General features: G+C 38.1%; 1 protein-coding gene across 1 annotated transcript in view; it reads left to right on the top strand.

The window, feature by feature from the left end:
* The window catches only part of MEIKIN (meiotic kinetochore factor), a 132,805-nt gene that overhangs the window by 56,737 nt on the left and 51,094 nt on the right, over positions 1 to 24,974 (top strand). The window contains exons 10-11 of the mRNA XM_060006949.1: positions 4,494 to 4,574; positions 15,062 to 15,181. Coding sequence (XP_059862932.1) covers positions 4,494 to 4,574; positions 15,062 to 15,181 — 201 coding nt within the window. The remainder of the gene's footprint in view (positions 1 to 4,493; positions 4,575 to 15,061; positions 15,182 to 24,974) is intronic.

Raw genomic sequence — 24,974 nt, forward strand, 5'->3', positions numbered from 1 at the left:
TGGGTAAATAAAATGTGGTATATCCATACAATAGAATATTATTTGGCAATAAAAACCAGTGAAGCACTGATACATGCTACAACTTGGATGAACCTTGAAAAAACTATGCACTGTGAAATAAGCCAGTCACAAAAGGCCACATATTATATGACCTCATTTATAAGAAGTGTCCAGGATAGGCAAATATATAAAGACAGCCATAGATTAGTAGTTACTTAGGGCTGATGGGGATGGAATGGAGATTGACTGCTAATGGTTATGGGGTTTCTTTTAGTGGGAACAAAAATGTTCTAAAATAGGCTGTGGTGATGATTGCACAACCCTGTGAATGTATTAAAAACCATTGAATTTTACTCTTAAATGGGTGAATTTTATGGTGATTTATATCTCAATAAAGCTATTTTAAAAAATAAAAACAAAAAGCTTCCCTATACTATTATATGGAGGAGAGAAGTCCTTGAAAAGATGAGGAAGGATGAGATCCAGAATACCAGTGGAGGAACTGGCATTTAAAAGAGGAGGGAGATTTCTCTTGTGATATACTTGTAGATGTAGTGGTAGCAGGGTGGGTATTGTGCTTAGAAGGACCCCATGCTTCATTTAATGCTCTGTTTTCACCATCTTGACATTTTAAATAGCTTTTAAATATTGGGGCCCCACAATTTTATTTTGCACTGGGCCCCCAAAATTTGAGTCTCGAGTGAGTAGTTGGATGCTGTTTGATGTCTTTTATTGTTGCAGGGAAGGGTGAGCCAAAGATGTCAGTTGCAGTTGGTAGAAGGAAGGAGGCTAGAGGTTTAAGGAAAATTGGGTGATTTTGAAATAGTCATGAGAAGCTAGAGAAGTGTAGAAGAGGTGCCAATCTGTGGCTACTCCTTTTGAGTTTGTAGTGCTGTTGGTATGCCACATTGTATAATTTTCTCCAACACTTAATTGCACTGGTGGTACAACGGATATTGATGTTAGGGTTCATCAGGCTGGGGATTTGTCAGGCATCTGTGATAGGAGGAGAAAGCGATAAGAAAGTAGTTATAATGATGGTTGGTGGTAGATAAGGAAGGAATAAGACAGGAGAAAGATCATGGATGAGATAACATTGTAGGATCAGTAAATTGGAGATTTCAATGACAGGGAAGTTTATTTCCTCAAGATAATTGTGCAGGGGTTGGACAAATATAGGAAGCTATTTGAATTGATTGATTCTGTAGTTTCTATTGATGGCAAGGGCTAAGTTTGATCATAGAGTGAATGAAATGCCATGAGGGGAAAAGGTTATTGGAAATGCAGAGATCAAGCAACTTAGAGACCAGTTGGTTGGCTGGGTTATTCCCTTGGATGATGAAATTGCTGAGAATGATGACAGGAGTGAGAGAAAAGGCTGTATGCAAGGTGTGAAATTTTCAGTGAAAGAAAGGAGTTAATAGTTGACAGTAAGTACCTCACTCTTTGCTCCATACCTTTGTTCTTTCCTTTGCTTGGACTATATCAATACCTTATACCTCTTCTACTTCCCTCCCCTCCTCTTTCTTTATCATCCTCTTTATCCCCTTACCCTCAACTCAAAATCTTGTCATTCTCAAATTGCATTCTCCTCAGTTATGTTGAATATATTTAAACTTTGAATATTATTCTACTTTATTTATTTATTTTAATTTATTTATTTTTGGCTGTGTTGGGTCTTCGTTGCCACTCACGGGCTTTCTCTAGTTGCAGCAAGCAGGGGCTACTCTTCATTGCAGTGCACGGGCTTCTCATTGCGGTGGCTTGTCTTTGTTGCGTAGCATGGGCTCTAGGCATGTGGGCTTTAGTAGTTGTGGCACACGGACTCAGTAGTTGTGGCTCGTGGGCTCTAGAGCGCAGGCTCCGTAGTTGTAGCGCATGGGCTTAGCTGCTCCACGGCATGTGGGATCTTCCCGGACCAGGGCTCGAACCCATGTCCCCTGCATTGGCAGGTGGATTCTTAACCACCAGGGAAGTCCCTGAATATTATTATAAACACATCTTGAAAGCATAAGACAAGTCACATAACTTAGGACAAGCAGTCACTGAACAGTTTTCAGTGCAGGGACTAGTTGGTAAAGCAATACACTTTCTTTTTTTGTTTGTTTTTGTTTTTGTTTTTTGGCGGTACGCGGGCCTCTCACTGTTGTGGCCTCTCCCGTTGCAGAGCACAGGCTCCGGACGCACAGGCTCATCGGCCATGGCTCACGGGCCCAGCCACTCCACGGCCATGTGGGATCTTCCCGGACCGGGGCACGAACCCGTGTCCCCTGCATCGGCAGGTGGACTCTCAACCACTGCGCCACCAGGGAAGCCCGCAATACACTTTCTTGTAGTTGCAGCTTCCTGATGTCTTAGAAAGGACTTTTTGTTTTTTAAATGAAGATTATTGCATAATAAAGATATTTATATAAATATATTTAATGTTTTCTCTAAAATTTAGTTTTAAATAGTGACAAATAAATAGATCTTATTGTCATTTTTCTTTTCAAAAACACTATTTGGGAGATGTTACCTTAAATGTGGTAGGACAATTTTTTGAGCTGAGTATATTTCAGACTATTTTGTCTTTCAACAAATTTTTTTTCCTTAAATATATTAAAAACCTTACTTTTTTAAAAGAACTTTTTAAGTTTAAAACTTTCTTTCAAGTTGAGGGAATTATAGATAGAAATATAGATCCCATTTTAATTATAACAATTATAACACAAATATATATAAAACAATAAAAATAGGACATCTGAGAGATGATACAAATGTTGTTATAGCATTGTAAAATGTGTTTTATGATTCTGAATTTCTTTCAGCCTGAAAAAGATCCTGAAGCTAGAGATACAAGTTCTCAAACAACATTAAGCTCTCATCACCTAAATATCAGGGTTCCATCATCTCACCAGAGGTCTGTTGTAGAAAGCAGTGCAGGTAGATCAGTTGCTAAAGTTCTGCTGCCTCAGCCCCTCAAACCTGCGTTGGTAAGCACTGGCCTTTTATTAACTAATTCTTGAAAAGACTATAAAAAGAAAATGTACTTATTAGGAAAATTTAGGTATGCATTAATGTCTTAGCAAATCTAGGAAAAAATGCGGAGAATCTATGTACTTACAGCTATATACAGGCAGATTTTTTTTTTTTTTTTTGCGGTACGCGGGCGTCTCACTGTTGCGGCCTCTCCCGTTGCAGAGCACAGGCTCCGGACGCGCAGGCTCAGCGGCCATGGCTCATGGGGCCAGCCGCTCCACGGCATGTGGGATCTTCCTGGACCGGGGCACGAACCCATGTCCCCTGCATCGGCAGGCGGACTCTCGACCACTGCGCCGCTAAGGAAGCCCCAGGCAGATGTTTTTTAAATGGATTGACTGTTGACAATTGTGTCACTTGAGACCACTGGGAAGAGATTATTCCGACAGAATTAAGAGTTCAGGGCTTCCCTGGTGGCACAGTGGTTGAGAGTTCGCCTAACGATGCAGGGGACACGGGTTCGTGCCCTGGTCCGGGAAGATCCCACATGCCGCGGAGCGGCTAGGCCCATGAGCCATGGCCACTGAGCCTGCGCGTCCGGAGCCTGTGCTCCACAACGGGAGAGGCCACAACAGTGAGAGGCCCTAATAACGCAAAAAAAAAAAAAAAAAAAAAAAAAGCGTTCAAATGGCATATTGGAGGGGGTAATACCTGAGAAAGGAAAGCAGGGAGGAAGGAAGATTGGGCTGGAATAGCCTCAGTCTTCAATGCAGATCTGACAAAGGCTCTCCCAGTGGGGAGGTCTGGAGCAAAGATTGTCCATTATAGGAATATTATGTTGGGCTGCTATGCTTAGATGTTGGCTGAGGCTTGCCCTAGATGATGGCCTCAACCTGAAAGCTGAAGCAGATTCTAAAGGTGTTGCAGCTGGGCAGTATCAGCTAACTGCACTCCTTGCAGTGGAACAGCATGTATTATTTGTAACCTTTGCATGGCAATTCCTAGGGTAGAATAATCCCTATTGTTCAGATGAACAGATTAAAAGATCATATAGGTAATAAATTAGAGAACTAACATATTTAGTGTACTAGGTAAATTTACTTATAATTTTTTGATAAAATCTTCCTAATAAATATTCCAGATTATGTCTTGAACAACTAGTTTAAGAGATTTTAAGCCAGAAAGAAAGAGTTCAAGAAAGAAAAGACGAAAGAAAGAAAAAAGAAACCTAACACAACTTCCCTGTGATGTTCAGGTTTTATGAATTTGGGTTCCAGGCTTGGCAGCATGTAATGACACCTATTCAAAGAGATATATCATTTTTACCACATAGAGTTCTCTTGGAGGTTGTTTGACCTAGCTCAAGCCAAAAAATTCTTTAGTTTCTTGTCTAGTGTTTTAAAATTTAATTAGCATATTAAAATTTTATTACTATGACATATGATCTAGTATACTATTAAAATTTTGTTTGTACTGTATTAAGGTATTTTATTTCTTTCTGCTATTCAATTCCCTATTTCACAAAATACTGATAGAACACACATTCCAGTACTTCTGATAAGAAAAGCAGAGGCCTGTTAACAAGTACTCCGTCTTCACAAACAGCTAGTTTAATGGTAAGTGTTATTAGCATTTGACACTTGTAGTATCTATTTTCTGGCTCCCTGTTCTTCCCATTATTCTGTTTCTCTTAGACCAGGGGAATATTGCACATAGACAATAATGTCTGTAATTTCTATTGCATAAATATACTTTCACTGGAAGTACTCTATATACTGGTATACATGAAAGAAAGATTTCTGTCTTCTTTAAAAAAATTTTTTTATTGTGGCAAAATATATATAACATAAAATTTACCATTTTAACCATTTTTTAATTTTTTTTTTTGTGGTACGCGGGCCTCTCACTGTTGTGACCTCTCCCGTTGCGGAGCATGGGCTCCAGACGCGCAGGCTCAGCTGCCATGGCTCACGGGCCCAGCCGCTCCGCGGCATGTGGGATCTTCCTGGACCGGGGCACGAACCCGTGTCCCCTGCATCGGCAGGCGGACTCTCAAGCACTGTGCCACCAGGGAAGCCCCATTTTAACCATTTTTAAATGTGCAGTTCAAGTACTTTCACATTGTTGTGCAACCATCACCACCAACAATACTGAGAAATTTTTCATCTTGCCAAACTGAAATTTCATACACATTAAACAGTAACTCCCCATTCTTTCCTCCCCCAGTCCCTTGTTACCACCATTGTACTCTCTGTCTCTATGAATCTGATTGTTCTAGGTACTTCATATAAATGGAATCATACGGTATTTGTCTTTTTTGTGACTGACTTATTTCACTTAGCATAATGTCTTCAAGGTTTATCTATGTTGTAGCATGTGTCAGGATATACTTCCTTTTTAAAGGCTAAGTAATATTACATTGTGTGAATATACCACATTTTGTTTATCCATTCTTCTGTCTATGGGCATTTGGTTGCTTCCATCTTTTGGCTATTGTGAATAATGCTGCTATGAAAATGGGTGTAAAAATATCTCTTTGTGACCCTGCTTTCAATTCTTTTGGGTATATTTTTGAGGAGCCACCATACTGTTTTCCATGTCAGTTGCACTATTTTACATTCGCACCACAATTTACAAATGTGCCAATTTCTCTACATCCTTGCTAACACTTGTAACTTTCTGTGTTTTTTTTTAAATAATAGATGTGAGATGGTATCTCCTTGTGGGTTTTTTTTTAACACCTTTATTGGAGTGTAATTGCTTTACAATGGTGTGCTAGCCTCTGCTCTACAACAAAGTGAATCAGCCATACATATACACACATTCCCGTATCTCTTTCCTCTTGCATCTCCCTCCCGCCCACCCCCCTCTAGGTGGTCACAAAGCACCGAGCTGATCTCCCTGTGCTATGCGGCTGCTTCCCACTAGCTATCGGTTTTACATTTGGTAGTGTATATATGTCCATGCCACTCTCTCACTTTCTGCCAGTTTCCCCTTCCCCTTCCCTGTATCCTCAAGTCCGTTCTCTAGTAGGTCTGCATCTTTATTCCCATCTTTCCCCTAGGTTCTTCATGACCTTTTTTTTTTTTTTTTTAGATTCCATATATATTTGTTAGCATACAGTATTTGTTTTTCTCTTTCTGACTTCACTCTGTATGGCAGACTCTAGGTCCATCCACCTCACTCCAAATAACTCAATTTCGTTACTTTTTATGGCTGAGTAATATTCCATTGTATATATGTGCCACATCTTCTTTATCCATTTATCTGATGATGGACACTTAGGTTGCTTCCCTGTCCTGGCTATTGTAAATAGAGCAGCAGTGACCATTGTGGTACATGACTCTTTTTGAATTATGGTTTCCTCAGGGTATATGCCCAGTAGTGGGATTGCTGGGTTGTATGGTAGTGCTATTTTTAGTTTTTTTAAGGAACCTCCATAAGTTCTCCATAGTGGCTGTATCAATTTACATTCCCACCAACAGTGCAAGAGGGTTCCCTTTTCTCCACACCCTCTCCAGCATTTATTGTTTGTAGATTTTTTGTGATGGCCATTCTGACTGGTGTGAGATGATATCTCATTTTAGTTTTGATTTTCATTTCTCTAATGATAAATGAAGTGGAGCATTCTTTTATGTGTTTGTTGGCAATCTGTGTATCTTCTTTGGAGAAATGTCTATATAGGTCTTCTGCCCATTTTTGGATTGGGTTGTTTGTTTTTTTGTTATTGAGCTGCATGAGCTGCTCATAAATTTTAGAGATTAATCCTTTGTCAGTTGCTTCATTTGCAAATATTTTCTCCCATTCTGAGGGTTGTCTATTCATCTTCTTTATGGTTTCCTTTTCTGTGCAAAAGCTTTTAAGTTTCATTAGGTCCCATTTGTTTATTTTTGGTTTTATTTCCATTTGCCTAAGAGATGGGTCAAAAAGGATCTTGCTGTGATTTATGTCATAGAGTGTTCTGCCTGTGTATTCCTCTAAGAGTTTGATAGTGTCTGGCCTTACATTTAGGTCTTTAATCCATTTGGAGTTTATTTTTGTGTATGGTGTTAGGAAGTGTTCTAATTTCATTCTTTTACATGTAGCTGTCCAGTTTTCCTAGCGCCACTTATTGAAGAGGCTGTGTTTTCTCCACTGTATATTCTTGCCTTCTTTATAGAAGGTAAGGTGACCATATGTGCGTGGGTTTGTCTCTGGACTTTCTATCCTTTACCATTGATCTGTATTTCTGTTTTTGTGCCAGTACCATACTGTCTTGATTACTGTAGCTTTGTAGTATAGTCTGAAGACAGGGAGCTTGATTCCTCCAGCTCCTGTTTTTCTTTCTCAAGATTGCTTTGGCTATTTGGACTCTTTTGTGTTTCCATACAAATTGTGCCATTTTTTGTTCTAGTTCTGTGAAAAATGCCATTGGTAGTTTGATAGGGATTGCACTGAATCTGTAGATTGCTTTGGGTAGTATAGTCATTTTCACAATGTTGATTCTTCCAATCCAATAATATGGTATATCTCTCCATCTGTCTGTATCATCTTTAATTTCTTCCATCAGTGTCTTATAATTTTCTGCATACAGGTCTTTTGTCTCCTTAGGTAGGTTTATTCCTAGGTATTTGATTCTTTTTGTTGCAGTGGTAAATGGGAGTGTTTCCTTAATTTCTCTTTCAGATTTTTCGTCACTAGTGTATAGGAATGCCAGAGATTTCTGTGCATTTAATTTTGTATTCTGCTACTTTACGAAGTTCATTGATTAGCTCTAGTAGTTTTCTGGTAGCATCTTTAGGATTCTCATCTGCAAACAGTGACAGCTTTACTTCTTCTTTTCCGATTTGGATTCCTTTTATTTCTTTTTCTTCTCTGATTGCTGTGGCTAAAACTTCCAAAACTATGTTGAATAAGAGTGGTGAGAGTGGGCAACCTTGTCTTGTGCCTGATCTTAGTGGAAATGGTTTCAGTTATTCACCATTGAGGACGACATTGGCTGTGGGTTTGTCATATATGGCCTTTATTATGTTGAGGTAAGTTCCCTCTATGCCTAGTTTCTGGAGGGTTTTTATCATAAATGGGTATTGAAGTTTGTCGAAAGCTTTCTCTGCATCTATTGAGATGATCATATGGTTTTTCTCCTTCGATTTGTTAATATGTTGTATCACATTGATTGATTTGTGTATATTGAAGAATCCTTGCATTCGTGGGATAAACCCCACTTGATCATGGTGTATGATCCTTTTAATGTGCTGTTGGATTCTGTTTGCTAGTATTTTGTTGAGGATTTTTGCATCTATGTTCATCAGTGATATTGGCCTATAGTTTTCTTTCTTTGTGACATCTTTGTCTGGTTTTGGTATCAGGGTGATGGGGGCCTCGTAGAATTAGTTTGGGAGTGTTCCTCCCTCTGCTATATTTTGGAAGAGTTTCATAAGGATAGATGTTAGCTCTTCTCTAAATGTTTGATAGAATTTGCCTGTGAAGCCATCTGGTCCTGATCTCTTTCTTGTCTGTTGAAAGATTTTTAATCACAGTTTCACTTTCAGTGCTTGTGATTGGTCTGTTCATATTTTTTCTTTCTTCCTGGTTCAGTCTTGAAAGGTTGTGCATTTCTAAGAACTTGTCTATTTCTTCCAGATTTTCCATTTTATTGGCATATAGTTGCTTGTAGTAATCTCTCATGACACTTTGTATTTCTGCACTCTCAGTTGTTACTTCTCCTTTTTCATTTCTAATTCTATTGATTTGAACCTTCTCCCTTTTTTTCTGCATGAGACTGGCTAATGGTTTATCAATTTTGTTTATCTTCTCAAAGAATCAGCTTTTAGTTTTATTGATCTTTGCTATCGTTTCCTTCATTTCTTTTTCATTGATTTCTGATCTGAGCTTTATGATTTCTTTCCTTCTGCTATCTTTGGGTTTTTTTTTGTTCTTCTTTCTCTAATTGCTTTAGGTGTAAGATTAGGTTGTTTATTTAAGATGGTTCCTGTTTCTTAAGGTAGGATTGTATTGCTCTAAACTTCCCTCTTAGAACTGCTTTTGTGGCATCGCATAGGTTTTGGGTCTTGTGTTTTCATTGTCATTTGTTTCTAGGTATTTTTTGATTTCCTCTTTGATTTCTTCAGTGATCTCTTGGTTATTAAGTAGTGTATTGTTTAGCTTCCATGTGTTTGTATTTTTTACAGATTTTTTCCTGTAGTTGATATGTAGTCTCATAGCGTTGTGGTCGGAAAAGATACTTGATACGATTTCAATTTTCTTAAATTTACCAAGGCTTGATTTGTGACCCAAGATATGATCTATCCTGGAGAATGTTCCATGAGCACTTGAGAAAAATGTGTATTCCGTTGTTTTTGGATGGAATGTCCTATAAACATCAATTAAGTCCATCTTGTTTAATGTATCATTTAAAGCTTGTGTTTCCTTATTTGTTTTCATTTTGGATGATCTGTCCATTGTTGAAAGTGGGGTGTTAAATTCCCCTACTATGATTGTGTTACTGTCAAGTTCTCCTTTTATGTCTGTTAGTATTTGCCTTATGTATTGAGGTGCTCCTATGTTGGGTGCATAAATATTTACTATTTTTATATCTTCTTCTTGGATTGATCCCTTCATCGTTATGTAGTGTCCTTCTTTGTCTCTTGTAATAGTCTTGATTTTAAAGTCTATTTTGTCTGATATGAGAATTGCTACTCCAGATTTCTTTTGATTTCCATTTGCATGGAATATCTTTTTCCCCCCCTCACTTTCACTCTATATGTGTCCCTAGGTCTGAAGTGGGTCTCTTGTAGACAGCATATATTCGTGTCTTGTTTTTGTATCCATTCAGCCAGTCTGTGTCTTTTGGTTGGAGTCTTTAATCCATTTACATTTAAGGTAGTTATCAATATGTATGGTCCTATTACCATTTTCTAAATTGTTTTGGGTTTGTTATTGTAGGTGTTTTTCTTCTCTCGTGTTTCCTGCCTAGAGAAGTTCCTTTAGCATTTGTTGTAAAGCTGGTTTGGTGGTGCTGATTTCTCTTAGCTTTTGCTTGTCTGTAAAGGTTTTGATTTGTCCATCAAATCTGAATGAGATCCTTGCTGGGTAGAGTAATCTATGTTGTAGGTTTTTCCCCTTCATCACTTTATATATGTCCTGCCACTCCCTACTGGCTTGCAGAATTTCTGCTGAAAGATCAGCTGTTAACCTTATGGGGATTCCCTTGTGCATTATTTGTTGTTTTTCCCTTGCTGCTTTTAACATGTTTTCTTTGTATTTAATTTTTGACAGTTTGATTAATATGTGTCCTGGCGTGTTTCTCCTTGGATTTATCCTGTATGGGACTCTCTGTGCTTCCTGGACTTGATTAACTATTTCCTTGCTCATATTAGTGAAGTTTTCAACTATAATCTCTTCACATATTTTCCCAGTCTGTTTCTTTTTCTATTCTTCTTCTGGGACCCCAAAATTCGAATGTTGGTGCGTTTAATGTTGTCCCAGAAGTCTCTGAGACTGTCCTCAATTCTTTTCATTCTTTTTTCTTTATTCTGCTCTGCAGTAGCTATTTCCACTACTTTACCTTCCAGGTCACTTATCCGTTCTTCTGCCTCAGTTATTCTGCTATTGATCCCTTCTAGAGTAGTTTTAATTTCATTTTTTTGTGTTGTTAATCGTTGCTTGTTTCCTCTTTAGTTCTTCTAGGTCCTTGTTAAACGTTTCTTGTATTTTCTCAGTTCTATTTCCGAGAGTTTGGATCATCTTTACTATCATTATTCTGAATTCCTTTTCAGGTAGACTGCTCTTCATTTGTTAGGTCTGGTGTGTTTTTACCTTGCTCCTTCATCTGCAGTGTGTTTCTCTCTCTTCTCATTTTGCTTAACTTACTGTGTTTGGGGTCTCATTTTCGCAGGCTGCAGGTTCGTAGTTCCCATTGTTTTTGGTTTCTGCCCCCAGTGGCTAAGGTTGGTTCAGTGGGTTGTGTAAGCTTCCTAGTTGAGGGGACTAGTGCCTGTGTTCTGGTGGATGAGGCTGGATCTTGCCTTTGTGGTGCGCAGGTCCACGTCTGGTCGTGTGTTTTGGGATCTGTGGCCTTATGATGATTTTAGGCAGCCTCTCTGCTAATGGGTGGGGGTGTGTTCCTGTCCTGCTAGTTGTTTGGCATAGGGTGTCGAGCACTGTAGCTTGCTGGTCATTGAATGGATCTGGGTCTTGGCATTGAGATGGAGATCTCTGGGAGATTTTCACCATTTGATATTATGTGGAGCTGGGCGTCTCTTGTGGACCAGTGTCCTGAACTTGGCTCTCCCACCTCAGAGGCACAGCCCTGATGCCTGGCTGGAGCACCAAGAGCCTTCATACACACAGCTCAGACCAGGTATGTGGGGAGTTTCTTGCCTTTTGGGAGGTCTGAGTTCTTCTGTCAGCATTCAGTAGGTGTTCTGTAGGAGTTGTTCCACATGTAGATATATTTCTGATGTATTTGTGGGGAGGAACGTGATCTCCACGTCTTACTCCTCCACCATCTTGAAGCTCCTCTCTCTCCTTGTGTTTTGATTTGTATTTCCCTAATGGCCAATGATGTTGAGCATCTTTTCATATGCTTATTAACCATTTTTATATCTTCTTTTGAGGAGTGTCTTTTCAAGTTCTTCACACATTTAAAAAATCAGGTTGTTTATTTTTTTGTTGTTCAGTTATAGGAGTTCTTTATATATTCTAGATATTAACCCCTTATCAGATATATGGTTTGCAAATATTTTCTCCCATTTTGTGGGTTACCTTTTCATTCTGTTGATAGTGTCCTTTGATGCACAAAAGTTTTAAATTTTTATGTAGTCCAGTTTATCTTTTGTTGTTGTTGTTGCCTTCGCTTTTGTGTCATATTCAAGAATTCATTATTAAATGCAGTGTCATGAAGGTTTCTCCCTGTGTTTTCTTCTAAGAATCTATAATGTAGCTCTTACCCAGCCAGGGTTCTTCTTAGGTTCAACTAAACAGCAGGTATACAGCTGTTTAGGTATACAGCAGGTATACAGTAGAGCAGGAGCAGATGTTCCTCTTCAGCAGGAGCAGTCCTCACAGAAGTCCATGTAGTAGCTTATATAGCAGTCTGGGGACAGCTCAGATACAAGGAGATGAGATCCAGTATCTTTTGTAATAACACATAGGCGCAGCTTCCAGGGTCCCCACAAGGGATATGCCTAATTACAAGAGTCCGGGAAGCCCAAAATATGGTGCCTTTTCTAGTATTTATTTACTTATAGTGTGCGTATAGTTCCTCCCAGTCCAGATGCAATTTCTCAATCAGATACCATTTTTACCCTAAGCAATGTTACCTAGTAATACAGTTGACATTCTTACCTTTATCCTAGTGGAACAGAGTTGGAGAGTTAACCAAAGATCACTTTTTCAAGATGGGGAAAAGATTTCTGTAAGCACTCTGCTCATAATCTTTCCAGTGTTCTAAAGATTAATACTTTTTCCAGAAAATGACTTTCATTTTTTATTCATTTTTGTTTTATATTTTGGGTTAAAATGTATATATGAGAAATAAGTGTTTAAAAATGAGTTTTTTCCCCTGCAAAACTAATCTTTTGACTATTTTGTAAATACCAACATCTTTTTAAAATTAAGCTATAATTCACATTTTATAAAATTCACCTTGCTAAAGTGTGAATTCAGTGACTTTTAGTATACTCAGAAGGTTGTGCAGCCGTTGACCCCTAATTTAGGAACATTCAGGAACATTTTTAGGAACATTTTTCATCACCCCCTTAGCAGTCACTTACCATTCCCCCCATCTCACCCTTCAGCTCCTGGAAATTACTAATCTACTTTCTGTGTTTTTAGGTTTGCTTTCACTTATAATATTTTCAAGATTCATCCATGTTACAGCATTTATCAGTACCTTGTTCCTTATTTATGGCTGAATAATATCCCATTATAAGGATATACCTCATTTTATTTTCTAATTCATCAGTTTATGGGCATTTGGATGAATAATAGTGCTATGAGTGTTCGTTTACAAGTCTTTGTATGGATATATGTTTTCAGTTTTCTTGGGTATATACCTATAAGTGGAAAAAGAATTAATTGGTTACATGGTAACTGTATGTTTAATACTTTTTTTGTGGTGGACTTTTAAAAACAGCTTTTTTGAGGTACAGTTCACCTATTTAGAGTATAAATTTCAGCGTTTTTTAGTATATTCACAAATATGTGCCATTATCACCCCAGTCAATTTTAGAACATTTTTATCACCTTAAAAACAAGCCCTGTACCCTTTAACCATTACTATTATCCCCTTATTCCTCCATCCCACTATCTGGCCCCAAGCAACCACTAATTCGCTTTCCATCTCAGTAGATTTCCTGGACATTTTATATGAATAAAATCATATAATATGTAGTCTTTTGTGACTAACTTCTTTTACTTAGCATAATGTTTTCAAGGTATCAGTACTTCTTTCCTTTTCATGGCCAAAAAATATTCTATTGTGTTCATGACCATTTGGGTTATTTCTGCCTTTGGACAATTATGAATAAAGCTGCCATAAACATCCAGGTACAAGCTTTTGTGTGGATATATGTTTTCATTTCTCTTGAGTGTATACCTAGAAGTAAAATTGAAGGGTTATAAGGTAACTCTATGGTTGGTCATTAGAGGAGTTGACAGACTGTTTTCCAAAGTGGTTGAATAGTTTTACATTCCCAGCAGCAGTGTATGAGTGTTCTGATTTGTCTATATTCTTACCAACACTTACTATCATCTATCTTTTGGGGTGTGAAGTTGTATCTCATTGTGATTTTGTAATGGAGCTTATTGGCCCTTTGTATATCTTCTTTGGAGAAATGTCTACTCAGATCCTTTGCTCATTTAAAAGTTAGGTTATTTGTCTTCTTATTGTTGAGTTGTAAGTGTTCTTTATATGTTCTAGATACTAGACCCTTATCAGATAAAGGATTTTCAAATATTTTCTCCCATTCTGTAGGTAAATACCAGTGTCTTTTAATAAATAAAAATACTTTTGAGAACACTTAATGGCTTAACATTTTAAGGTTTACATTTTGTTACCAAATGAATCTGAGACTAATTGCCCTTTGGTTCTTCTACACCAAATGAGGCATATAGATTCCCCTCAATTCCAAGCTGTCATTCCTTGGCTGACTACACTGAAAGGAGGCCAGTTGACTCAAGGACTTCTGGAGATTTTCATTTTCTAGGGCCTCACTTTAATGTGACCTTCCTAACACTGTTTCAAGATACACATTGATAGGCCTGAAGTTGTTCTGTCCTCCTACAAGGAAGAGGAGCTAGACAAAGGCAGATGCCCCCCACTCCCTACCCAGCGCAGTTGATAATTCATTTTGGGCACACCTACATGTGGTGTAGCCTAGGTTCAGGCCAGACCTAGTCTGATCTGGATAGTCAACATGACAAAGCTTCTTAGAATCCCAAACTAAAGAGTATGGATCATGACTTTGGTTTTAAATATTTTGAATTTGATGTAGAAATATGTGGTGATTTAAGTAACCTGATAATGATATGGTTATGGTGCTCAGGAAAGAGATAGAGATTTAAAAATCTCTAGTGTACAATTGGTAGACAAAAAGAAGGCAAGAGTAGAACACTGGGGAAGGCTGACAGTTGAGGGAAGAGCAGGAGAAATTATTCCATGAGGTGTAGTTGCTGGGTATGTGAATTTCATTTAGTAGGTACTTAATATATAAAAATTAAATTGTACTTTAGCAAATGAAAATTCCTATTTAAAAAATAATTTTTTAAATTCCTATTTAAAAAATAATATATAAAAATTAAATTGTACTTTAGCAAATGAAAATTCCTATTTAAAAAATAATTTTAAATTTAAATTATTATTTAAATAATAATTTCAAATAATACAAGGCTAAAGAGCCTTGTATTCTTCTTTATAGATTCACTTGTTCCCAGTTAAACATGCATCTTTTGAAGAAGTATTTCTAAATATCAGCAATTATATGAATTCAGATAAAATTATTCATATGTCAAGTTCACAAGAAAATCATTCTATTGAGAGAGTAGTTCAACTTTCCTTTAATTAAAAATATTGTTTTTGCCACATTGAGCTTCTACAAAAGAGTAATATATTCTTTTATAGATTGATTTGTCCTCAGTGCAAAAAACATCTTTTGAAGAACTGTTTCCAAATGTCAGCAATTATGTTAATTCAAATGAAATTGTTCCTGTGTCAACTTTGCAAGAAAATTCTTCAAATGAGGTAGTATTTTCAAATTTTCCTTCACTTACTAAAAGAAATAATTACTGTTATATTGGATACTTTGTATATGAGATACTTTAAGAGATCTGTAACTCAGTTGAGGCTAACATCATCTACATGTGGAGTCAGCTATCAGATATAATTCCAAATAAAGGATATTAGGCTGCCACAGCCAAAACACTTTGCATCATCAGGACCTAGGGATATTAAACAACTAATCCAAAACTCAGTTTTTGTCTGTGCATATAAATTGTAGACATCAACCTAGTTGTGTTAGAATGAATATATGGAAGTACTATGATCCACGAATAAAACTCATAACTCTAAGGGCCATGGGGTGTGGGGTGGGAGTAAAGAAAGAGGATGACCAGAAAAAGAGAGAACAGAAGAGAGAGAGGGAGAGAGAAAGAGACAGAAAGAAGGGGAGAGAGGGCAGACAAGAGAGACAGAGATAAAGAATAAGACAAGAAAGAGGCAGAGAGAAAAAGAAATTAAGAGGCAGAACTTAGGGGTGGGCAGTGGTTCATTGCAGCTAGATCTTTTCACTGTGACCCTGGAGTGAAGGCGGGGATGCAGGTGGTGAGGAGAAAGCTGGAGATGAGATTGTAGAGATCAACAGGGGCCAGTATCAAAGAGCGTCTTATAATCCATGTTAAGGAATTTGGATTTTTTCTTGAGGGGGAGCTGGTAAGGGATTGTAAACAGGATATATCAAATGTTCTTGTATAAAGTTTATTTTGGCTCCAGGGGTGGAGAGCAGATTGTAAGAGTCTGAGACTAGAGGCATCTTGAGGGATAATCTTCAGAGAAAGAGAGTAAGAGAAAGAAAGAATATAGGGTAAGAGGCTTAAGGATAGTAAAAATAGTTTGAAATAGGAGTTTGGGGGAATGGAAGAATTAGGGAAACCAAGATTATAGCCCATTGTTGAGATCCCAGTTGAAACTAAGAACTATTGCCTTTTTTTTTTTTTTTTTTTTGCGGTACGTGGGCCTCTCACTGTTGTGGCCTCTCCCATTGCGGAGCACAGGCTCCAGACGTGCAGGCTCAGCGGCCATGGCTCACGGGCCCAGCTGCTCCACGGCATGTGGGATCTTCCTGGACCGGGACACGAACCCGCGTCCCCTGCATCGGCAGGCGGACTCTCAACCATTGCGCCACCAGGGAAGCCCAGAACTATTACTTTTTTAAAAAAACGTTCTTTATTGAGGTATAATATAATTGACATGCAATAAACTGCACATTTAAAGTGTGCAATTTAGAAGTTTTTACGTATGTAAGCACCTTTGAAACAACCACCACAATCAAGATAGTGAAAATATCCATCACCAAAATTTCCGCCTACCATTTTATAATTTCTTTCTTCCTGCCCCACCCTCTGCTCCCTAAGAAACTACTGATCTAGTTACTGTCATTATAGATTGGATTTTGGAGGAGAGAGAGAGGAGGGGGGTGGGAGGGGGAGGGGGAAGGGAGGAGGAGAGGGAGAGAGACAGAGAGAGAGAGAGAGAGTTTTTTGGTCTGGCTTCTTTTACTCAGCATAATTATGAGATTCAGCCATGTTGTTGAGTGTATCAGTAGTTTGTTCCTTTTTATTGCTAAGTAGTATTCCATTGCATGGTATACCATAATTTAACCGTTCACCTATTTATGGACATTCAGATTGTTTAGCTGCTGGGAACATTTGTGTACAAGTATTTGTATTGACAAAGAATCTCTCCTTGATCAAACTTGAGTTAGGCTACTCTGAGCCCTCTTCTCAACTTGGCCTTGACCTTGGGCTTCCGCATCCATCCTTGAATACATTTTTAGCAAGAATTCTGCTACGTCAGTTTAGAGAGAGTCCCCCACCCCTGATACCTGATCACCCTGGCTGCCTTTAGCAGCCTGGCCTATTAAGTCTAATTCGGTTCCTGGACCCAATTCCAACGAGTGTGCAATGAGGAGGGTTTCCCCACACTTCCAGCAAGCAATGCTCCAGGCACCAGCTGGGTATCATAGATTTCAACCCAATTCTGACACTATCTACCCAGAGATAGCATCAGATTCCGCAGATAAAGGACTCCGTCCCACAGGAACACCTTCCACTTCAGACACCAATTGCAAGCCCAGGTTATTATCTATGTTTCTGACAGACTGGCTACAAATTGGAGGTTCCTATGACCCCGTTCTTGGACTTCAGACTCCAGTCACAAGTCCAGGTTGTTACATTTACTTCTGACTTACTGGCTATAAATCAGAGGTTCTCACAACCCTCTCCTTGGGTTTGATTAATTTTTTAGAGCAGCTCACAGAACTCAGAAAAACATTTACTTACTAAATTACTGGTTTATTATAAAAGGATATAATTAAGGGACAGCCAGATAGAAGACATGCATAGGGCAAGGTATGAGGAAAGGGTGCAGAGCTTCCATGCTTTTTCTTGGAGTGCCATTCTCCCCGAATCTCACCAACCCAGAAGCTGTTTGAACCCTCTACTTTTGGAGTTTTATGGAGGCTTCATTACACAGGCCTGGTTGATTAAATCAATGGTCATTGGTGATTCATTCAACCTCTAGCTTCTCTCTCTTCCCTTATGAGGAGAGGTTATGGTGTGGGCCTGAAATTTCCAACCCTGTAATCACATAGCTGGTTTCCCTGGCAACCAGCCCATCCTTTTTTTTTTAAAATTAATTAACTTATTTATTTATTTTTTGGCTATGTTGGGTCTTTGTTGCTGCACGCAGGCTTTCTCTGGTTGTGGTGAGCGGGGGCTACTCTTCGTTGCGGTGCGCGGGCTTCTCATTGTGGTGGCTTCTCTTGTTGCAGAGCACGGGCTCTAGGTCCGCGGGCTTCAGTAGTTGTGGCACGTGGGCTCAGTAGTTGTGGCTCGCAGGCTCTAGAGCACAGGCTCAGTAGTTGTGGCACACAGGCTTAGTTGCTCAACGGCATGTGAGATCTTCCCAGACAGGGCTCAAACCCGTGTCCCCTGCATTGGCAGGCGGATTCTTAACCACTGCACCATCAGGGAAGTCCCTTATCCTTAAGTGCAGTTCAAAAGTCACTTTATTAATGTAACAAAAGATACCTCATTGCTCTCATCACTTAGAAAATTTCAAGGGTTTTAGGAGCTCTATACCAGAAATGCGGGCAAAGATCAAATATATATTTCCTATCGTAAATCATAGTATCACAGATCAGTTTAGCAAGAATCCCTGTACCCTTGATGTCTCCTCATAGCAGTTTTCCATCCTCTGATGACTTCACTCTCTTCATTGGCTATAAATCCCCAGCTGTCTTTGCTGTATTTGGAGTTGGACCCAATCTCTCTCTGCTATTGCAGTACCCCTATTACAATAGTTTTGAATAAAGTCTTCCTTATTGTTTTAAAAAGTATCAGAATATACTTTCTTTTACAGCATGGATGTATATTTTCTTTCCTCTTGGGTAGATATCTAAGAGTGGAAATTGCCAAGCTGTTTTCCAAAGTGGTTATACCATATTTTACATTTCCACTAGCAGTGTTTGAAACATGTAGTTGCTTGTGAACAGTGTCATTTGAAGAATATAAATTTTTAACTTCAACGAAGTCCAACTTGTCAGTTTTTTAATGAGGTGTGCCTTTGTTGTCATATCTAAGAAATCTTTGCCTAACCCAAGGTCACAAAGATATTCTATGTTTTCTTTTTTTTTAAATAAATAAATTTATTTATTTATTTTTGGCTGCATCGGATCTTCATTGCTACATGCAGGCTTTCTCTAGTTGTGGCGAGTGGGGGCTACTCTTCGTTGCAGTGCACAGGCTTCTCACTGTGGTGGCTTCTCTTGTTGTGGAGTATGGGCTCTAGGCACGTGGGCTTCAGTAGTTGTGGCATGCATGCTCAGTAGTTGTGGCTTGTGGGCTCTAGAGCGCAGGCTCAGTAGTTGTGGCGCACAGGCCCAGTTGCTCCTCGGCATGTGGGATCTTCCCAGACCAGGGATCAAACCCGTGTCCCCTGCATTGGCAGGCAGATTCTTAACTACTGCACCACCAGGGAAGTCCAATCTTCTATGTTTTCTTCTAGAAGTTTTATAGTTTAAAGTTTTACACTTACGCCTATGAATCAATTTTTTTTAAAGGGAACGCTATTTATTTTTGGCTGTGTTGGGTCTTCGTTTCTGTGCGAGGGCTTTCTCTAGTTGCGGTGAGTGGGGGCCACTCTTTATCGCGGTGCACGGGCCTCTCACTGTCGCGGCCTCTCTTGTTGTGGAGCACAAGCTCCAGATGCGCAGGCTCAGTAGTTGTGGCTCACGGGCCTAGTTGTTCCGTGGCATGTGGGATCTTCCCAGACCAGGGCTCAAACCCGTGTCCCCTGCATTGGCAGGCAGATTCTCAACCACTGCACCACCAGGGAAGCCCTGAATTAATTTTATTATATGATGTAAGGTATGGATTCAAGTTCATTTTTTTGCATATTGACATTCAGTTATTCTAGCACCATTTGTGGAAATGCTATCCTTTCTTCACTGTATTGCCTTTGCATGTTTGCTGAAAAACAGTTATCCCTATATATGTATGGGTTTGTGTCTGGATTCTCTATATTGTTCCATTCATCTACTTGTTTACCTTTATGCCAATACCATGCAGTATTGAATAATGTGGCACTATAGTAATTCTTGAAATCAGATAGTGTTACCCCTCTAACTTTGTTATTCTTTTTCAGTTGTTTTGGCTGTTCTAGGTCCTTTGCATTTCTATATGAATTTTAGGATCAGCTTGTCAATTTCTACAAAAAAAGAAAAAAACAAAACCCTGACGGGATTTTGATTAAGATTGCATTGAATCTGTAGATTAATTTGAGGGTAATTGACATCATAACAAGATTGCGTTTCCCATCTTAAGAAAAAGGTGTATCTGTCCATTTATTTAGGTGTTTTTCAATATTTCTCCAAAATATTTTGTTATTTTTACTGTACAGGTCATTATTCTCACCTAATTTCAATATTTCATATTTTTGATGCTATTAATTTCAATTTCTCACTATTCATTGCTAGCATATAGAAATACATATTTTTTTGTATTTGATTATTATATTAGTCTTCTTGGGCTGCCATAACAAAACACCATAGACTGGGGGGGATTAAACAACAGAAGTTTATTTTTTCCCAGTTCTGGAGGCCAGGAAGTCCAAGACCAAAGTGCTGGCCTATTCAGTTCCTGATAGGGCTCTTTTCCTCACTTGTAGATGGCCACCATCTTGCTATGACTTCACATGGTCTTTTCTCTCTTTGCACAAAGAAAGAGAGGGCTCTGGTGTTTCTTCCTTTTCTTATGAGGGCACCAGACCTCTCAGATTTGGGCCTCACTCTTATAAACTCATATCACCCTCTCATAGACCCTATCTCCAAATACAGTCTCATTGAGGATTATGACTTCAACATATGAATTTTGTAGGGACACAAACCCTCAGTTCATAACAAAGGTACTGTAAACTTGCTAGTCTTAATTATTAGCTCTAGTAGTTTCTTCCCCTAAAGGTTCCATTAGACCATAGGCGATTATGTCATCTGTGAATAAAAACAGTTTTACTTCTTCCTTTCCAATATGGATGCCTTTTTTTTCTTGCATAATTGCATTGGTCCATCCTCCTGTACAATGTTGAGAGAGAGCAGTAGGGAGAGCAGACATCCTTGCAGTAGTTCACTATTAAGTATGATATTATCTGTAGGTTTTTCTTAGGTTGAGGAAGTTTCCTTCTATTCCTAATATGCTTGAGAGAGTTTATCAGGAATGGATGTTGGATTTTTGCCAAAGGTACTTCTTTTATTTTAAAAAAAAATTTTTTTTTATTCCAAAGGTACTTCTTGTGTCTTCTAAGGTGATCATAGGGTTTTTCTTTTTCAGTTTGTTAATATGGTGAATTGATGATGATTGTGAATTGAATATGATATATTGATTGACATTATGTTAAATCAACTCTGCATCCTAGGATAAACCCTACTTGGTTGTGGTGTATTTTTCTTTTTATATATTTTTGGATTTGATTTGCTTAAATTTTTGCATCATTGTTCATGAGGGTCTGTACTTTTATTTTCTTTTGATGTGTATGTCTGGTTTTGGTATCAGAGTAATGATAACCTCATAGAACAAGTCAGGAAGTATTCCTCTTCGATTTTTTGGAGAAGAGATAGTATTATTTTTGCCTTAAATGTTGGGTGGAATTCACTATTGAAGCCATCTAGGCCTGGAATTTTCTGTGTTGGAAGGAAATAAACTATAGTTACAACCTCTTTAGGGCTATTCAACTTATCTCTTTCTTCTTGAGTGAACTTTGGTAGTTTGTGTATTTCAAGGAATTTGTCCATTTTCTATAAACTTATTCATTTATTGTCAAATATTTATAATCTCTTATTATTCTTTAATATATTGGCATCTGTAGTAATGTAATCTTTCTCATTCCTGATATTGATAATTTGTGTTTTCTCTCTTTTTTTTTTCCCCTGAACAATCTGGTTTCTGCTCTGATATTTTCTTAAGTCTGCTTACTTTGGGTTTAATTAGCTCTTCTTTTTTCACTTTCTTAAGGTGGAAGCTGAGGTCATTGATATGAGACCTTTCTTCTTTTCTAATATAGGTTTTAATGCTACACAATTCCTTCAACTACTGCTTTAGCAGCAACCCACAAGTTTTGACATGCTGTGTTTTCATTTTCATGTACTTCAAATACTTTCCACTTTCCCTATTTATTTATTCTTTGATCCATGGGCTTTTAGAAGTGTTCTATTACCCAAATATCTGAAAAATTTCCAGAGATATTTCTGTTACAGATTTCTGATTTCATTCCATTGTGGTCTGAGACCATACTTTATATGCCTAGAATCCTTTTAAATTTGTTGAGACATGTTTTATAACCAATATGGTTTATTTCGGTGAATGTTCTGTGTGTACTTGAGCATAATGTGTATTCTGCTTTTGTTGGGTAAAGTGGTCTATAAATGTCAATCAGGTCAGATTGATTGGTAATGATGTTCAAGTTGACTATATCCTTGCTAATTTTTTGCCTACTTGGTCTGTTGATTATTAAGAGGTATTGAAATCTCGTACTATAATGGTAGATTTCTCTATTTCTCCTTTTAGTCCTATTCTTTTTTGTTTCACATATTTTGAAGCTCTGTTACTAGGTGTATAAACATTTACAGTGTTTAGGATTGTTATGTCTTCTTGATTAATTCACCCCTTTATCATGAAAGACCTTATTTATCCCTGGTAATATTCTTTGCATAGAAATCTCCTTTGTCTGATACTAATATAGCTACTCCAGCTTTGTTCTGACTGTTGTTAGCATGGTGTATATTTTTACATCTTTTTACTTAAAAAAATTTTTAGAGAAGTCTTAGTTTTATAGCAAAATTGAGAGGGAGGTTCAGTGATCTCTCATATACTCACTACTTCCACACATGCAGAGCCATAACCATTATCAACATCATTCACCAGAATGGTACATTTTTTTTTACCAAGAATAAGCCTACATTGACATATCATAATCACCCAAATCCATAGTTTAAATTGGACTTCAATCTTGGTGTTGTACATTCTGTGGGTTTGGACAAAAGTATAATGATATTACAGGCATACCTCAGAGTTATTGCAGGTTTAGTTCCAGACCACAGCAATAAAGTGAATATCACAATAAAGTGAGTTACACAAGTATTTTCATTTCAAAAAACTTGCATATAAAATTATATGCGTATACAATTATATTTATACTATACTGTAGTTGTTTAAGTGTGTAGTAGCATTAAATCAAAAAAAATCTTAATTAAAAAATACTTTATTGCTAAAAAATGCCAAAACAATTATAATAATCAAAGTTCACTGGTCACTAATGACCATAACAAATATAATAATGAAAATATTTGAAATATGTATGAATTACCGAAATGTGACACAGAAACATGAAGTGAGCAAATGCTATTGGAAAAATGGCACCAGTAGACTTGCTGAACACAAGGTTGCCACAAAACATCAATTTGTAAAAAAATACAGTATGTGCAAAGTGCAATAAAGCAGAGAGCAATAAAACAAGGTATGCCTATAATTATAGTATTGTATAGTGTATTTTCACTGCCCTAAATATCCTCTGTGCTCTACCTATTCATCTCCCCTCACCTACCCCTGACAATCATTGATCTTTTAATTTAATTATCTCCATAGTTTTACCTTTTCCAAAATGTCATATAGTTGGAAACATACAGTATGTAGCTTTTTCAGTTTGTCTCCTTTCACTTAGTAATGTGCATTTTAGGTTCCTCCATGTCTTTTCAAAACTTAATAGCTCATTTCTTTTTAGCACTGAGTGATATTCCATTGTCTGGATGTTTATTTATCCACTCACCTATAGAAAGACATCTTGGTTGCTTCCAGGTTTTAGCAATTATGAATAAAAGCTGCTGTAAATATCCATGTGCAGATTTTTGTGTAGACATAAGTTTTCAACTGATTTGGATAAATACCATGGAGTGAAATTGCTAGATCAAATGGTAAGAGTATGTTTAGTTTTGTAAGAAATCACCAAATTATCCTACAAAACGGCTATACCATTTTGCAGGCCCACCAGCAAGGAATGAGAGTTCGTCTTGCTCCACATCTTCACCAACATTTACTGTTTTCAGTGTTTTGGGGTTTGGCCATTCTAGTAGGTGTGTAGTGGCATCTCATTGTTGATTTAATTTGCATATCCCTGATGTGAAAATATGATATGGAGCATCCTTTCCTATGCTTACTTGCCAGCTGTATATCTTCTTTGGTAAGGTGTCTGTTAAGCTGTTTGGCCCTTTTTTTTTTGCAGTACGTGGGCCTCTCACTGTTGTGGCCTCTCCCATTGCAGAGCACAGGCTCCGGACACGCAGGCTCAGCGACCATGGCTCATGGGCCTAGCCGCTCCGCGGCATGTGGGATCTTCCCGGACCGAGGCACGAACCCGTGTCTCCTGCATAGGCAGGCAGACTCTCAACCACTGCGCCACCAGGGAAGCCCTGGCCCATTTTTTAATTGTGTTGTTTGTTTTCTTATTGCTGAGTTTAACAGCTCTTTGTATATTTGGGGGATTTTTGTTTTTTTTTTTTTTTTATTATTTATTTATTTGGCTGTGTCTGGTCTTAGTTGAGGCATATAGGCTCTTCGTTGCGGCTTGCGGACTTCTCTCTAGTTGTGGTGCGTAGGCTGTAGAGCACACAGGCTCGGTAGTTGCAGCACACGGGCTCTCTAGTTGTGGTGCACAGGCTCCAGAGTGTGCAGGCTCAGTAGTTGCAGTGCATGGGCTCTAGAGCGTGCAGGCTTAGTTGCCCCCCGGCATGTGGGATCTTAGTTCTCCAACCAGGAATCATTAGTCCCCTGCATTGGAAGGTGGATTCTTAACCACTGGACCATCAGGGAAGTCCCTCTTTGTATATTTTGAATAACAGTCCTTTATCAGATGTACCTTTTACAAATATTTTCTCCCAATTTGTGGCTTTTCTTCTAATTCTCTTGATACTCCCTTTTGCAAAGCAGAAGTTTTAAATTTTAAGTAAATCTAGCTTATCAATTATTTCTTTCATGGATCATGTCTTTGATGTCATATCTAAAAAAAATCACCATACCCAAGTTCATCTAAGTTTTCTCCTATGTTGTCTTTTAGGAGTTTCATAATTTTGCATTTTACCTTTAGACCTGTGATCCATTTTGAGTTATTTTCGGTGAAGGTTGTAAGGTCTGTGTATAAATCCATTTTTTTTTTGTATATGGATGTCCATTGTTCCAGCACCATTTGTTGAATAGAGTATTTTGCTTCATTG

Source organism: Delphinus delphis, chromosome 3 (genome assembly GCF_949987515.2).
Source record: "Delphinus delphis chromosome 3, mDelDel1.2, whole genome shotgun sequence".
NCBI lineage: Eukaryota > Metazoa > Chordata > Mammalia > Artiodactyla > Delphinidae > Delphinus > Delphinus delphis.